General features: G+C 37.4%; 1 protein-coding gene and 1 pseudogene across 1 annotated transcript in view; one reads left to right on the top strand and one right to left on the bottom strand.

The window, feature by feature from the left end:
• Positions 1–6,653, top strand: part of LOC137638113 (uncharacterized) — a 9,721-nt gene extending 3,068 nt beyond the window's left edge. Inside the window, exons 3-8 of the mRNA XM_068370205.1 lie at positions 191–299; positions 2,587–2,689; positions 3,303–3,433; positions 4,452–4,710; positions 5,728–5,920; positions 6,446–6,653. Coding sequence (XP_068226306.1) covers positions 191–299; positions 2,587–2,689; positions 3,303–3,433; positions 4,452–4,710; positions 5,728–5,920; positions 6,446–6,614 — 964 coding nt within the window. The 3' untranslated portion in view covers positions 6,615–6,653. The remainder of the gene's footprint in view (positions 1–190; positions 300–2,586; positions 2,690–3,302; positions 3,434–4,451; positions 4,711–5,727; positions 5,921–6,445) is intronic.
• Positions 6,654–9,531: 2,878 nt separating this feature from the next.
• On the bottom strand, positions 9,532–16,232 carry LOC137635457 (charged multivesicular body protein 3-like; annotated as a pseudogene).
• Between the last annotated feature and the right edge of the window lie 347 nt (positions 16,233–16,579).

Genomic DNA, 16,579 nt, shown 5'->3' with positions numbered 1-16,579 from the left:
TCAACAATGAAATATCACTCACTTTATATTGTCAATCTGTCTTTTATCTAACTATTCTTGTCTTCCTCGGCATTTATTTTCTTCGCTTTCACTAAAATTTACTTCTATTTTCCTCTGCGTAATTGTGAATGTTCATTGTTTCTGTCAATATGTTAATCTTTTCTACATTTCCCTGTTCATACATAAACAGCGGTGGCATCACATTTCCACTATTCTCTGGAAGCCAGCATAAAGACCAGTGGACAGCAGAGTCTTCCGCATCTTCTCATGTAGTGACAGTAGTTCCTCCGCCAAACAAGGTAAGATGGCCTAATGGCAACTTTATCTCACCTCACAATATAAATACAGTTCAACCTATCTACAAGTATACTTCCAATATTAATCAAGATTTTGCTGGTTCAGTCTAAACACTAAAGAATTTCTTCTGGTTTGAAAGTTCTCAACTTCCGAATAACAAAAAAAAACTCATAAGTGAATATCAATTGTCCAATAGAAGCTGTTTCCGAAGTTTGGTACAAAGCAACGAAATTTATTTGCAAGTAGTTTACCTTAAACAGATCAGTAATCTTCCAGACTCTTCCATTTGTAGCTTGATCCGTTGGTTTTTAATAGTTCACAACAGTTTAATCTAACCAGTATGGTTCAGCAAAGTAATTTTTCTATGAAATCCTATAAAAGATCAAGAAGCTTTCCAAATGATTCTTTAAATTAGAAGAACCTACCTCTATTTTATAATTAGCTAAATTAGATACTCTATCATCCTAAAGTCTTAGGATGGCGCTTACTAACGACTTTTTGCATTACATATCACTGTACTTATCATTACATGTTAACTGATAACTTTTTTTTTTTTTTTTTTTACAAAGTAGTGTTTTGCTTAATTATTCCTGAGAATACTCATTTGATGAATAAATCTATTACTATTTATAAATTTCTTCTACAGTCAAAATCAGTTTCTTTTGTCGAATTAAAATTCATTGAAAACCTCTTGAAATGCTGTAGGAAAATCCAGTATTATCTATCACTATTTTTTTTAAATTTCTTGTACAGTCAAAATTAGACATCCTTTGTAGAATTTACACTCAGTAAAAACCTCGTAAAATATTCTAGGAATCCCCGGTTTTATTTATGGAAAACACTGTGCCAACTAAATGCTTTAATGTATTTTTAGGACAGATTACCACCGAGCAAGACACCTTGAAGACTGATATAGACCAGAGACTGGGTGACTGACTATTCATTGATGATGGGTCAGCAGAGACACCTAAATATTGGCGTTGATGTGCAAGAGTTTCTGTTTTAGATTTACTTCAAGGTTTTAATCATTTGATTCAAGAAAAATTTCAATTCTGCCTTACTTATTGTGTTTTACTATTTGAAATTTACTCAGAGTACCTCTTGCATTCATTACATGATTCTTCCCAGGATATATAATCAAACTTTCGAATGTTCTTGTTCCCATGCCACTAATATACCATCTACCGTGGAGTTTCCATCTTTAAATTTTTTCTTTTATGTGTTAAAGCAGAATGGTGTTATCATCTACCTTATAATTTTGTCCTGCAGTTGCACACCCTACCCTGAAGCTTTGCGTCTGAGAGCAATAATTTTCCTAACATAAATAACTCATTTTCACTGAAGATTTGCAGTGCAACTTTGTCTCTATATTAGGAAAGAATCCTTCCTTTCTTACTCCATGTTCCTAGAACTATAATCGTGCTCTCTTCTTTTCCAAATGGATGACAAATCAAGTTTCTCCGCTATTAATCAAGTTGATTGATCTAACCGTATTTTACTTTTCCCTTTGTCCGAGATACAGCTACTCATTTCCTCTCTTGTTGCAGTTTCACTGCTGTTTCTTTCATTTTGAAACTTCTACAAATCCTTAGCTATTGAAAACTTACACGCTCCACATTTCAATCTTTGTTCCAAGATAATTCCATCAAAGTAAACTCTATTCATTTCCGACTTACACAGTTAACTTTACTTGTGTCTTGGATGAGTACAATAGTTATAGCTATTTAGTTATCACTTTCTTCAAGTTCTTCAATGGCTCTGCATTTGAGCTTTTTCTCCGCGTAGCCTGATAAATAATCAATTTGTTATTTCATGCAAGAAAAATTCACAATACTTTACAGTTTCCACAAAGGATACTAGGGAACGCACCTGACTTTATTACATCTTGATAATTTGATACAATGCCCTTTCGTATTTCAAAACCTGTAGGCTCAAGATTTCTTCCTTTTTACCTCGTACATTTATCTTACTTCCCCTACTTCTACTTAGCACTACCTTTTCCTTTATGTGGCTGGACATATACATTCGTCTTTCAATTAAAAAATGTATCTTCCCCAAAAAGACATTAGTTTTTCCTCATGTCATTATGAGAGCAAATAATTGCTTTTGTAATTTTCGACAGAAGACGAAGGCATTTAACGCCCTAGAGTATATCTTGTCTGATTTAATGAAGGCCATAAGCTTACTCGTATCAAGTGCATTTTGCTAATAGCGGTAGAATGCTAAATATTGGTATCTTTTATAATCATACTAATCTCATTCTCTACCTCTTTGTTACGCCAACCCTAGATAAGCCCCTCCCCGGAATACAAAACTTTCTCTGGAAGCTTTTTCCACCCCCACAGCAACAACTCCAAGGCCGACTACCTTCACATGGATAATAAATACGTTGGTAGGTAAACTTGTCTGACTATTTCGAAGGTAAATTGTATACACAAAATTAAAAGCTGCCATTATTCTTGACATGTAAACTTATAAGACGGGTTTGACAGTGAACTTTATTAAAACCAAGCGAAACAAAGGAGTTGTCATTTTTGGTAATAAAACTTGTCACACAGCTTTGAAGAAGAATTTGATAACAAAAATAATTTAGCAGCTCTCAAAATATTTAGTTATTATTCCAGTTCATCCATTTGTCGAAATTACCGAGTAGAGCTTTGTTAATACTATAAAATGAATAAATATACCCAATTCGTTAAAAAATACTTTTAAAAACTATTTTCTCGAGAATTTTCTTCACCAATGCTACATTAAAAGATCACGAGTAAAAGAATATATTTCTTTTATGAATATTATCTACAAGATAATTTTACTATGATTAACCACCTCATTAAAAATTCAACGTCAAGCAACTCAGAACAGACCGGAGAAGTCTGATGTGGACTTAAGGGCTTACAATAAAAAAATAAAAAAAATATACAAACTATCATTTTTTCCTCCTGAGCCTCATTCTTTTCTCAAAATGGTGAATTTTGTTTATGAATCTTCCTTTGGATCCTCTGCAGATAGCGGCTATTCTCCTGCAGGAGGTGGATATTCCTCAGGAAGTCCCTCAAGTACTTCAGACTACACCAACGCTTCGCGGAACAATACAAGCCGCTTCTTTTCTCTTAACACTGCAAGGCAAACGCTAGATGTAAGTTTTTAATATCTGTTTTTCTTTTTTTTTTTTTTGCAAACGCTAAATGTTTTTTTTTTCTTTTTTTTTCTTTTCAAACACTAGATGCCAGTTATTTATTTGTTAATATTTCTTTTTTTTTTGCAAACGCTAGATGCAAGTTTTTTTTCTTAAATTTTTTGCAAACGCTAGATGCAAGGTTTTTCTTTTTTTCTTTTTTTTTTTTTTTTTGCAAATGCTAGATGTAAGTTTTTTTCTTTTCTTTTTTTTTTACAAACGCTAAATGTACTTTTATTTTGCAAACGGTAGATGTGGTTATTTTGCAAATGTTAGTTTTAAGTTTATTTTGAAAACTCTAGTTTAAAGTTTTTTTTGCAAATGCTAGTTTTAAGTTTTTTTTGCAAACGCTAGAAATAACTTTTTTTTTTCTTTTTTTTTGCCGAGTGCCATATGTAAGTGGCTTCGGCAAACGCTAGATGCAAGTATTTTTTACAAAACGCTTAGATGTAAGTTTTTCCTTTTGCAAACGATATACATGAGTTTTTTGCAATTTCTAGATATCTTTTTTTCAATTTCTAGATATGTTTTCTTTTTTTTAAACAGTATTTGGATCATTTTTAGTAAATCTAGAAATCTAGGCGTAAGATTTTTTTTTCAAATTGTCTAAAGAAAGGCCAATTCTCTCGCATGAATGAAAAACTATAAAACATTAATGAAATAGCACATTGAAGCTTCACAATAATATTGTAATAAGTTTGCTGGGAAGTGTACGTTACTTACGTACAGTTTGTCTTATCCTCAAAATCGATTTTTTAAGAAATTTTTTCTTACATCTTTATATAGTAATCATATGGCGTTTAATTAAATAGGGTACATTACTTCCCCTGTAGATGTACTATCTTTTATGTTAATTCTAGTCTTAACTAGTTTTCCCTCATGTTGGGTTACTTATGATTTTCTCAATTATGATGATATCCATAAATTATTATTTGACTTGAAAGAGATAGAGGTAACACCCCCTTTTTTTTATTTCCAGTTAGGGATAAGCTTCACCGTCCCATTTCTCTCTATTCCAATGTCTTCCATAATGAGCATGGGGCAGAACTTCAGCGATAGCACAACTAGCGCCCTGAACTCTCTAATGTCCATCAACTGGCCATCTCTCCTCATCATCGGTGGAGCCATCTTGGCAGCCAGCTTGCTGCTCCCTCAATTAGCCTCTTTTATCACCTCCGCTTTGGGATCAACAAGCAGCTCCTACACAACTTCATCTTATGGAAGGGTCATGGACAGAGGTGAGGAAAACTTAGCTTTATTCTTTTCTTAAAGACATGGAACACCAAGTTAGATGACAAAGTTGCCATGTATACCCCATATAGACATGCTAAAAACTTATGCTGATCTTTCAGATTTCAAGATCTTTTCTGAATGATGTTGAAAAGTTCATACACTTAGGGAACCTAGTTGTAACCCTCTGTAGTCTATTAACAACCAGATACATAAATCAGAACTTAAGTCGACAAGGCCTAATGGCTTTTTCAGGACACAAGGTAAGCTGCTGCCACCAAACAGCATCCCCTACCGAAAACATCAATAAGTTAGAATAGCTATATTTCAGTTCGAATTCTACAGGTTCTAATAGTTTTCTTTCGTGGTATTTCAAGTAGAATGTATCTGAGAGGAGCTAAAATAAACATACCTATCTTCATAGCTTAGTGAGTTAGAACATCTTCACTTATACCTAAAGTATTCCGGATCTACACCTGTCAAAGAAGAGGAAAGCTTCTTCATTTGTATCCACATTTGGACTAAGGTTTAGTGATACGCGAGCTTAAAAAAAAACGTGAGAATGTCGCCAATTTGAGAGGATAAAGTGGCCTAAATTTATATACATATATATACATATATATATATATATATATATATATATATATATATATATATATATATATATGTATATATATATATATATATATATATATATATATATATATATATATGCATGTATGTGCGTGGGTGGTTAATTGCGTATGGGTAGGTGTATGTGTGTGAGATATGCATATGCATATATACAGTGTAGATACATTATACATACAATAATAAAAATAGCAATTAAAGCTGTTTCTAGTCCACTGCAGAACAAAAGCCTCAGAGATGTTAATTAACTTCTGGGTCTTGGCCAGATTTTCATCACCACGCTAGCCAGTGGGGATTGGCGAGGGTGTGAGATTTTCATCTGAACAATCACAGCAAAGCAAGGGGTATATATACATATTTTTTTGTAATTTAAATACTTTGTTTTCACCATTCAGAGGGAATAAACCCCCTGCCAGTGGCGCCATTCACGTCCATTCTGAATCAACTGGACGAGGCCCTAGCTCAGTACGACCTTGACTCGACCTCGTGTGTGCAAAGAGCCGTTTGTTCGTACGTGGCCGGATCCGAAGAAAGCCTCCAGGAAGGGGACGCGGACGCATCCGAACTCATCGTCTCTGGATTGGCCAGGTAAGTTCTCTCTCTCTCTCTCTCTCTCTCTCTCTCTCTCTCTCTCTCTCTCTCTCTCTCTCTCTCTCTCTCACACACACACACACACACACACACACACACACACACATAACATACAAGCAAACCACAATGACTAGTTCGTAAGCATGAACATATGCATATGATTACAGTGTTGCTTTCAATGTACTGAAGAGAGGTATTATATTTTTTCATGATCCTTGCATTTACTTTTTTCTGTATTTACATATTGTTTATGCATTCACCTATGCGTTTATTTATTTCTTCAACTATTCGTATATTTATTTACTTATTTCTGTATTTACTTATTTCTTCATATATTCACCTCTGTATTTACTTATTTACTTGTGCATTGACCTCTGTATTTACTTATTTCTGCATTTACTTATTTCTTTATGTATTTACCTCTGTATTTACTTGAGTATTGACCTCTATATTTACTTATTTCTGCATTTACTTATTTCTTTATGTATTCACCTCTGTATTTACTTATATCTGTATTTCCAGGAGCTCCTGGATGCAAAGTTTCATCGGCCAAGGGTCGATCGCCAGGGCGGTGGAACTCGGTCGAAAGCACGGACACTGCCACAGACAGTTTCCAAAGTGTCCTTTCTCTTTGCCTGGAGTCATGAGATTCCTCATGGATTACGCGTCACTCCTTCCGTCCAGTAATTAATAGGTTAACTTAATGTCTGACAATTGTTTATAATTATACGTATATTTCTTTTTGTATATTATATATAAAGGTTTATTTTTCAATTTGTCTCGTTTCTCTTAACTTCTTTATTTGCAGATGCATGCAGTAGATTTTCAGGGTTGAAAATCTGATAGGTTTATCAATAAATGATAATCTTTTAATGAAAGATTAAAAAAAAAAGCAAATCAGTCAATGGATAGCTGATGAAAGATTGACAAAAGCAAATCAGAAATGGCTTGGTAATGAAACATTGAAAAAAGCAGATAAGACAATGGTTGAGTAGAATTTAGAAAACAAATCGTCTGAAATTACATATAAAAATCAGGCTATATATCAGCTTGGTGAGATCGGTGTTATTGTATGGACATACAGTCGTGTTATGACAATGAATCAATCTCCAACAGATTTTGTAGACTTGAGAACAAACCCCTCAGAAGAATATTGGGAGTTGAATGGCAGGACAGGATTAGAGATGAAACTATAAAAGAGATTACCCGAGTCCCATATGTAAATGAGATCAAGGTGAGGGGTAGATGGAGATGGTTTGGTCATGCTCTTCCCACTCCCGAAGAAAGATTAGTTCACCAAACTTTCAACTGGGCCCCACAAGGCACTAAAAGAGTAAGAAGTCCCAGACCTATATGGCTGAGGACTATAAAGCGTGAAGTAGATGATGATGAATGGAGAAGTATTGATTTAAAAGGCCCAGATAGAGACGACTGGCGAAATCTAACCGAGGCCATTTGTGTCAATAGGCGTAGGATGAGATGATGATGATGAATTGAAATAACATTTGATCTGATCATGAAATATCAGAACATTTTGTTTTTTGGCTAACAGCTTCGAATCATTTCCAAACTATTTGAAAATTCTGGTTTTTGAAGCTACCAAGTATCTGAAATTAATTTTACATTTAGCTGAGGCGTCCACAGTGTAAAGGAATGCCTACAACTTTAATATATATTTAGGTAAGAACACTTATTCTTATTTGCGCATTTAGTTAAAAGCATATGTGGAACTGTTTTATCCTGAAAATCAGAAGTAAAATATTTCACACAACCATAAAAAACTATCTATTAGGAAATTCTCAGGATCTTACTGGCCATGGCATGGACTTGCTGGATCAAAATGTCAGTCACAAAACAGAACACCTAAATCTTAAATAACCATCGTTGCAAAACGATAGCACTGTATGCGCATGCGCGTAAATTTATTCCTTCTTAACTTTAATCCTAAATTATATAGCTTGGCTAATCAAAGTATCACTGGATATGTTTCTACTGTTATAAAAAAAATAAATAGATTCCTAATTAAACCTATCTACAGTTCTTCCGTGAATATAAAGCTATAGCTTATTCGTCAGTGTGTATCTAATGTCGTTTTAATAAGCGACGTCACGCAAAGTTTTGCCTTTTTATTTTATGTCCTTCTATAACGCTCCACTGGTTAGTGCGGGCACTTTCACCGCATTAGATTTTCCCTGAAATGAAATCTTTTCCCTTACTTTTTTTAACCTGATTTTCAAATTTTATAAATTCTCGAACTTTTGAGTTTTAGTCCTAATCTCTTCAAAGGCATCTATTCATCCTGCAAAGCTCCTACAAATGTTATTTGGGTTATGAAACTCGTCGATATATTTTCTGAGATCTTTAAATAAACTTGAACATATACTGTATATATACAGTATATAATATATATATATATATATATATATATATATATATATATATATATATATATATATATTTATATATATATATATATATATATATATATATATTTATATATATATGTATATATATATATATATGTATATATTTATATATATATATATATATATATATATATATATATATATATATATATATATATATACAGTTCAGTTTATATATATATATACATATATATATGTATGTGTATATATGTGTGTATATATATATATATATATATATATATATATATATATGTATATATATACATATATATATATACATATATATATATATATATATATATATATATATATATATATATAAAAGGCAATGTTTCTGTGTGTGCGTGTGTTCCCTTTAGAAAATTGTACAAGGAACTTTACAGAATATTTAATGATCGAATTTTATGTAATCTATATCGATGAAGCTAACGCCGCTATTTTCATTTGGATCAAGATCTACCCTGGAACCCATAAATACAACCCCCTAAAACAGTATTCCATGAAATTGGCCAGGCTGGCGCCCTTGACTTGTTCAACTTTTTTACATATAATAATAATAATAATAATAATAATAATAATAATAATAATAATAAAAATAATGATAATAATAATAATAATAATAATAATAATAATAATAATCTATATATATATATATATATATATATATATATATATATATATATATATATATATATTTATATATGTACATATAAAAGGCAAAATCTCTGTGTTTATGTGTGTGTTCTCTAAAGAAAGAGAGGTTAGAGAATCTACATAATAACTAAAAGTTTAGTCCTTTATCAAAATTTTCCGAGGAAGATAATGCAAGGAGTCCAGTTTCGCTAAGTGGCCCCCATGGGAGCTATGTGGGCAGATCCCACAGCCTCTTAAAACTTTAAATATATCCAGTTTTACATAAAAACAAAAAGGGTATTATTATGAAAAATTTTCCGAGGAAGTCAATGGATGTGGTCTGAAATCTATTAGTGCCCTTCAAGAGAACTATGTTGGGGGAGAGGGAGAACTCTCACCCTCTTAAAAATCCAGATAGAAGGAACAATAATGGCAGCTACGCGTGAAGAACACAAAGACCAAGGAAAATCTCACCTTGAAGATAATCAACAAAGAATTGCAATACTAAGATATGAGAAATCGAGGAATAAAAAATAACTTGACTTCAGGCTAACCGGTTGACAAAGAATGATTGCTCTGTGAAAACAACAAACATAAGTAAAAGCAGAGAATAATCCCCGTAATGATAAAGTCAGGCATGCAGAAGCTAGAGCACGTCTGTTTAATGACAAACAATGGCGTCTTGGTGCGTTCATCTAAGACCTAAGGGATGGTACGAAACAGAAGACAAAGCACAAATTTCCTTGATGTCACAAAAATGTAATCACTGTGATACTCTGAAATGGAAGAATGAACCTCCTGGATTGTGTTGCTGTGGAGGGAATGAATGAATGGAGGGAATGTTCAGCTAACTTTGTTACAAATATCCTCTCCACCTTAACATTGGAAATGTTTCATTTTCACAGTTGCACAGTTTCCGCAAATGAAATACTATGCAATAAGAGAATCTAGGAGTTTAATAAAACATGTTTCAGAATAAGTCATCACAGATATAAACTTGTATGGATCGACCAATAGCATATACTGACACTGCTTCTTAATCCTATAGCCGGGCAATATCGGGTATCTAGTATTATTATATTTAGATATAAAGTACCGTCCTCCCTCTTCCCTTAAACAGATTGACCCTCAGCAAGAATTAGTGATGATTTCCAGCATTATGACATTCTCCACCCAATCTTGAAATCTACCAGAGTTAAATAACCACCATGTACTTATATAACACATCTATCATTTTCGGCAAATAAACAAATCCCTCTGAACTCACCTTACCCACTTCCTGCTGCGCTTCCTCTTCCAGTTCCTCCGATTCCAGACTGCAGTGTGTCCTCCAGCATTTCCGCGATGATTCCAGCCTTCATCATTTCTCGGCTGAGGTCCATCATGGGGTTGGTGATCTCTTGCACCGCCTTCATCACTTCCCTCGACTGCTGCAGGGAACCAGCGACTCTTAGAGTAGCTGAAATAAACAAAAAGAAGTCTTAGTAATTAAAACCAGGAGGAAGTTACAGTCTTCATTTATTATTATTGTAACTATCACAAGCCAAGCTATAACTCCAGTTGTTAAATGATAAGCCTAAGGGCCCCAATAGGGAAATCAGCCCTGTACAGAAAAGAAACAGAAATGTAAAGAGAAAACTATAAAGAGGAATAAAACAAAATATAAGATTAATAACATCTACTTTTGTTGTGCAATTTTCATATAATGCATTCCAATGAAGCATACAGTTAATTAAATTCATATAGATAATAAGTAAAACAATAAAAATTACTTGTTTAATCAACTAAAATTACCTTTCGAGCTTTGCTAAAAGATAATCATCTTCTTCTATTAAGGAGCCTGTTAGGTATAGAAGATAGAGAGAGAGAGAGGCAGAGAATCATATGGCGAGATAAGGTGATGGATAACATGGAGAGAAGAGGTTTTGTGGACGAGGATGCCTCTGATAGAAAGCATTGGAGAGGGTGCATCAGGCAACCGACCTTTTAATGTATGGATAACGGTGAGAAAGAAGAAGAAACAATTGTAAAATAAAGACTTACTATATAGCAAAGTGTTGTACAACTGATTTTGCAAATCCACCAAGATTGACGAGGAATTTAATATACTGTATACTGTAGTTCCGTAGCTCAGCATAGAAAAGAGATCTATGAAGAGGTAATTCTGATGAGTGAAAAAATAAATGACAATGTGTTCACAACACTGACTTACCAAGCTGTGCCTTCATCTGGCACTGAACGGAGTTTAGGTGAGCCTCGCTGGTGTATATGCGTGCAACGGCTTTCTGCGATTGGACCAGTTCTTTGTTGAACATGCGACACACTTCTTTGTCGTTCTTTTTGGCAGATTCTTTCAGTGAACGTTTTACCTTCTTCCTTGTGACAGGCGTGGACCCAATCCTTAGCATCCTTAGAAATGCTGTGCCAAATGAACTTTGCCTTCAGCAGCTGTGCAGTAGAACGGCACGAGGGATATGAAAGGCCGTGAATGAAATCAAACACCTGTCGGCGCATGGGAGCAGGAATCCAAGGTCGCGGTCTACCAGTACTGACGTCAGAGAGGAGGGTGGTGTTGGAGTCTTCGAGGAGAAAGTCTTCCCAACAGAGGGACGTGCAGGATGTCCTACAAGCTGGATACTCTGGATCCTGTCGTTGGGCTTCAGCCAGGGCGTTGTAATCCAATCCCAGTTGAACGGCAGCCAACGTGTTTCTTGACAGGGCATCGGCAACGGGATTCATTTTCCCAGGGACATATTGGAGGGTGCAATTGTATTCAGCCACGGCGGAGAGATGTCGGCGTTGACGGGCGGACCAGGCGTCAGACTGTCGAGTGAAGGCATGCACCAGAGGCATGTGGTCTGTGCGAATGACGAAGGGCGTACCTTCTAAGAAATGGCGAAAGTGACGGACGGCCAAGTGCACCGCCAGCAATTCTCGATCGAAGGTAGAATAACCCGATTCTGCCTTGGACAGTTTTCTGCTGAAGAAGGCCAATGGGTGGGGCGAGCCTTTGACCACCTGCTCGAGTACTGCACCAATAGCGACGTCGCTGGCATCGGTGGAGAGAAGGAGAGGGGCGTCTGGGATAGGAAAAGTGAGAGCCGCAGCAGTTGATAGGGCCTTCTTTGCATTGCAGAAGGCTGCTTCTTGAAGGGGGCCCCACTTCAGGTCCTTTGGCTTGCCCTTGAGGGAGGCGTAGAGGGGAGCAAGAGTGGCGGCAATGGCTGGCAGAAAACGGTGATAATAGTTGATCATGCCCAAGAATTCCTGCAGAGCTTTGACGGTCGAGGGCGCGGGGAAATTCTGAACGGCTGCTACCTTCTCAGGGAGGGGATGGACTCCTTCAGGAGTGATACGGTGCCCTAAGAACGACACTTCGTTGGCGCCAAAGGTACACTTGTCGTACTGGACTACAAGGCCATTTTGTTGCAGGCGGTCGAGCACGATGCGCAGGTGACGGAGGTGTTCCTCTTTTGAGGAGGAGAACACAAGTATGTCGTCCACATAACATACACAGAAAGGGAGGTCCCCTAAGATGCCATCCATGAGACGTTGAAACGTTGCCCCAGCATTACGAAGGCCAAAACAGGAGTAATTGAAGGTGTATGTACCAAACGGAGTGGTGATGGCAGTCTCGGGGATGTCTTCTGGGTTCATAGGCACCTGATAATACCCCTTCAGGAGGTCGAGCATAGAGAAAACCTTCGCTTTGTGCAGGTAGGAGGTCACGTCGGCAATGTTTGGGAGGGGGCAGTGATCCGGTTCTGTTTGCATGTTCAGGCGCCTGTAATCCCCGCACGGACGGAGGGAGCCGTCTTTCTTCAGAACGATGTGTAAGGGTGACGACCATGGGCTGGAGGCCTTTTGGCAAAGCCCTATTTCCTCCATTTCGGCGAACGTCTGTTTGGCGGCTGCCAATCGTTCCGGTGCCAGACGTCTGAATTTTGCGAAGACTGGGGGTCCCGTCGTCTTGATATGGTGATAAATACCATGCTTGGCCGGAGCCGTGGGCGTTTGGCGAAGTTCTGGACGGAAAACTTCCGGGTACGACGTGAGGAGGTGGGCGTAGGCATCCGTGGGTGCTCTGATGTGGAGAGCGAGGTTAGAGGGGGCGGGTTAAAGAGGTGTCGACAAGTACGAGTCTGCGTTGACCAATCGTCGGTGGGCGACATCGACCAGAAGGTGGAAATGAGAGAGGAAATCCGCACCGAGGATTGGCATTGTGACGTCAGCAACGAGAAACTTCCAATTGAATTTACCGTTTCCGAACGATAATGTGAGGTTCTCGTAACCGTAGGTGGGTATCGCAGATCCGTTGGCAGCTACCAAGCGAACGTCGGCAGATGTAGACAGACTACGTCGTGCCTTGAAGAGTTTCCTTGGCAAAAGAGAACGACAAGCACCCGTGTCTACCAAAAATCGCACGCCCGTTCCTGCATCCTGTAAAAAGAAAAGATTAGAAAAATGGGAGGCCACCGCCACAAGCGATGGCCTACTTACATGTTTTTTGGCCACTGACAATCCTTGGCACATTTCTTCGCGGTTGCCCCGAATCTGAAGTGGTAGTAGCAAAACTGCGGTGGATGGGAGGTAGTAAGTGGCTGTAGAAGTCGTTCGTTGGGGCGCGAGCGATTGGTGGGTGGTGGGCGGCTTTGTCGCCGCTTCGGCACATCACGGGGTAGGCGTGTATGTCCTACGGCATTCATGTCAGCTTCGGTTGACGTTGAATAGGCATCCTCGTCGTCAGGGGTGGAGGCGTTAATGGAGGTCTTGAAGTGGCTGTCCATAAGGGCGTCGGCTTTGGTCATCAAGTCCTTTATGGGTAAACTATCGACATCGGGTATGGCAGAGCGTACAGGATCGGGTAAACGGCGTATCCAAAGGGCACGAAGTAGGTTCACCTCACGAGGAGAGCCGTCTGCGGCAGGTTGAAGGCGAGCGATACTGGTCATCTCCCTGAGGGCAAGCGAAGCCCTTTGGTCCCCCAACGGTTGTTGCGAGAGCTGAAAAAGCTTTGCTATACGGGCGGCTGGCGACGGCGAGTACTGCTGCAGAAGGTATGTTTTGAGGGCGTCTTACGCTATTGGGGTGTCTCCTTGTTCACAAAGCCAGTAGGATATTTCTGGGAAGGTGTCCTCGGGTATCGCCGCGAGAACATAATCCGCTTTGGTGGTTGAGCGAGTCACGCCCCCGATACGAAACTGGACTTCTGCGCGCTGAAACCAAGCAAACGCCTGTCCGCTGGCAAACGATGAAAGTTTGAATGGAGCGGCCGCAGCACCAACTGCCGTAAAGTCCGTCATAGTACCAACGATGAAGGGGCAAGGGGGTGGGGGTGGAAGGCGGTGGGAGCGAGTCGACTTCCGGGGTCACCAATGTGACGGGCCGAGTGAGGGTTGTGAACTCAAAGGCAGGATGCAATCAACAGAGTTGTTTATTAAGGAACACTCTCCTTTATATACAAAACCTCAAGGCAACAGGAAATAACATGTTCGAGAGACAGACAATATTACAGAGCAAAACCGGAGACATGATCATTCAGGTTCTTTTTAGTGCGAGGGAAGAGCGCAGATACAAGCATAATATATACAAAATAATTATGTACAATTGTGTGACACACGGTTGGTACATCCTCTTTGTGTTGATCGGCTATTTTCAAGAAAATTATTTATCAGTAAGTTTAATTGTGTGTATAATTCTTAAAATTAAGATACAGTAGTATGTTAATTGCATAAAATACAGCATTAGTATTATTCGCTTTTCTTGAGTAGATTGATACAAGCACAGAAATGCTTCAAACATTGTATGTTCTTGATTCTGCTTTGGGAAGCAACAATTTACTGGAATTACTGGGTTTTCTTTAAACTTACAACATCTACTACTAATTCACAGTTTATTACGACAAAATGTGGCCTTAACATAACTAAATAGGAAATTTCATATCATAACAGGATTCATAGTAAACATGAAAATATACAATATCTGTCACAGTACAGTACTTCAGTTTCCATAATTACACATGTCCCCTGAATTTTCGTAACTGTGTGTACAGTATTTCTTAAACTGAAGGAAGTTACTCTACCTAACACTGCTCACTTCCTTGAACCTCTTCTACCTTTCAGCAAACACAGTTCCCTCTCATCTCTTATCTCCAAGGAATTTAGTCCTAGGCCCTTTTGTCCAAGTCTTTCATCATTGAGTATTAAGAGTACATACTAGTCTTTGTTTCTTTAGAATCTGACCAACATTAATTCTTTTAAGAGGACCTACCTCACTATCTTTATCTTATTACTTCATATTAAGGTTTGTTGTAATCAGGTCATACACACACTCATCGTACAGTGAAACTAAATGCGCCCCAAGGATATTTCTCAGGGAACGATAGTGAAAGTTATTCAATATTTTGAGTTGGTGTAAATATGGCTTAGAGAGATAGATAACCATTATATCAAATTTGATAATTTGAACTCTTTACTATACCAACTATTTCACCTATTACCTCCCTGTATTATTATTATTATTATTATTATTATTATTATTATTATTATTATTATTATTATTATTATTACTAGCTAAGCTACAGCCCTAATGGGAAAAGTAGGATGCTATAATCCCAAGGGCTCCAACAGAGAAAAATAGTCCAATGAAGAAAGGAAACAACGAACTGAACAAACTACATGAGAAATAATGACCAACAAAAATAAAATATTTTAAGAACAGTAATAACATTAAAATACATCTTTCATATCTAACTAAAAAAGCTAAAAAAAAAAATCATTTATCAGCAAACACCTAAAAGACTTTCAGCTTGTATTCCAACTCTCGTAACCATCTGTTCATTGGGAGGAAGGCAAGTCACCGTGGCACATAAAAGCTAATATATACATTACCTATATCATGTTTCAAAGAAATTACTACATTACCTCTGATCTAACGATCCAGCCCATATCCTTCTTTCCTTATTTTACTGCACCATACGTTGACCTCGATAATGGAGAAGACTTATTTGAAAGGTGCGAAATTGTAGCAGTCGAAATAGTATTACAGTAACCATTAAACTTCAGGAATAAATTATAAGACATTCCTATTATCGTTAGGGCAAATTTAATATTCAAGTACAGGCAATAAGATGGGGTCATCCTTCCTTTTCCAAATTGCCAAAACCTAGGCCTTTGATGAGTGTCTCATTTGGTTTTTCAGATGAGGCACTCACCAGAGCTCCTTCCTCCAAGTTTTAATAAACCAATCATTTTGAAAAAAGTTAGTATTGCTATGGTAAAGAGAATGACAATGTCTATTAGGACTGAGCACCCTAGTTCTCGTAAGACCTGCTATGAATGTGGATGTCATCAGATTCAGATATTTAGAGTTTTTGGCACGCATAACAAATTCTATTTGTGTTCATCTAGCAGAATCCAGACTTGGATGTTTCGACTTCGATTGTGTTACCATTATAGCTAAGATACAAGATGATGACAGAAAGGTCTCGCTCTCACTTTTTTTTTCTTTCTTTTTTGGTGGTGATTTTTTGAGGCTCACTAAAGGGAGTGGTTGAATTCAGTTTCTCCTACTGATCGTCATGGCTTAAAGGGCTTTG

Source organism: Palaemon carinicauda, chromosome 3, assembly GCF_036898095.1.
Source record: "Palaemon carinicauda isolate YSFRI2023 chromosome 3, ASM3689809v2, whole genome shotgun sequence".
Lineage (NCBI taxonomy): Eukaryota > Metazoa > Arthropoda > Malacostraca > Decapoda > Palaemonidae > Palaemon > Palaemon carinicauda.
This window is presented reverse-complemented; position numbering and strand designations above follow the sequence as displayed.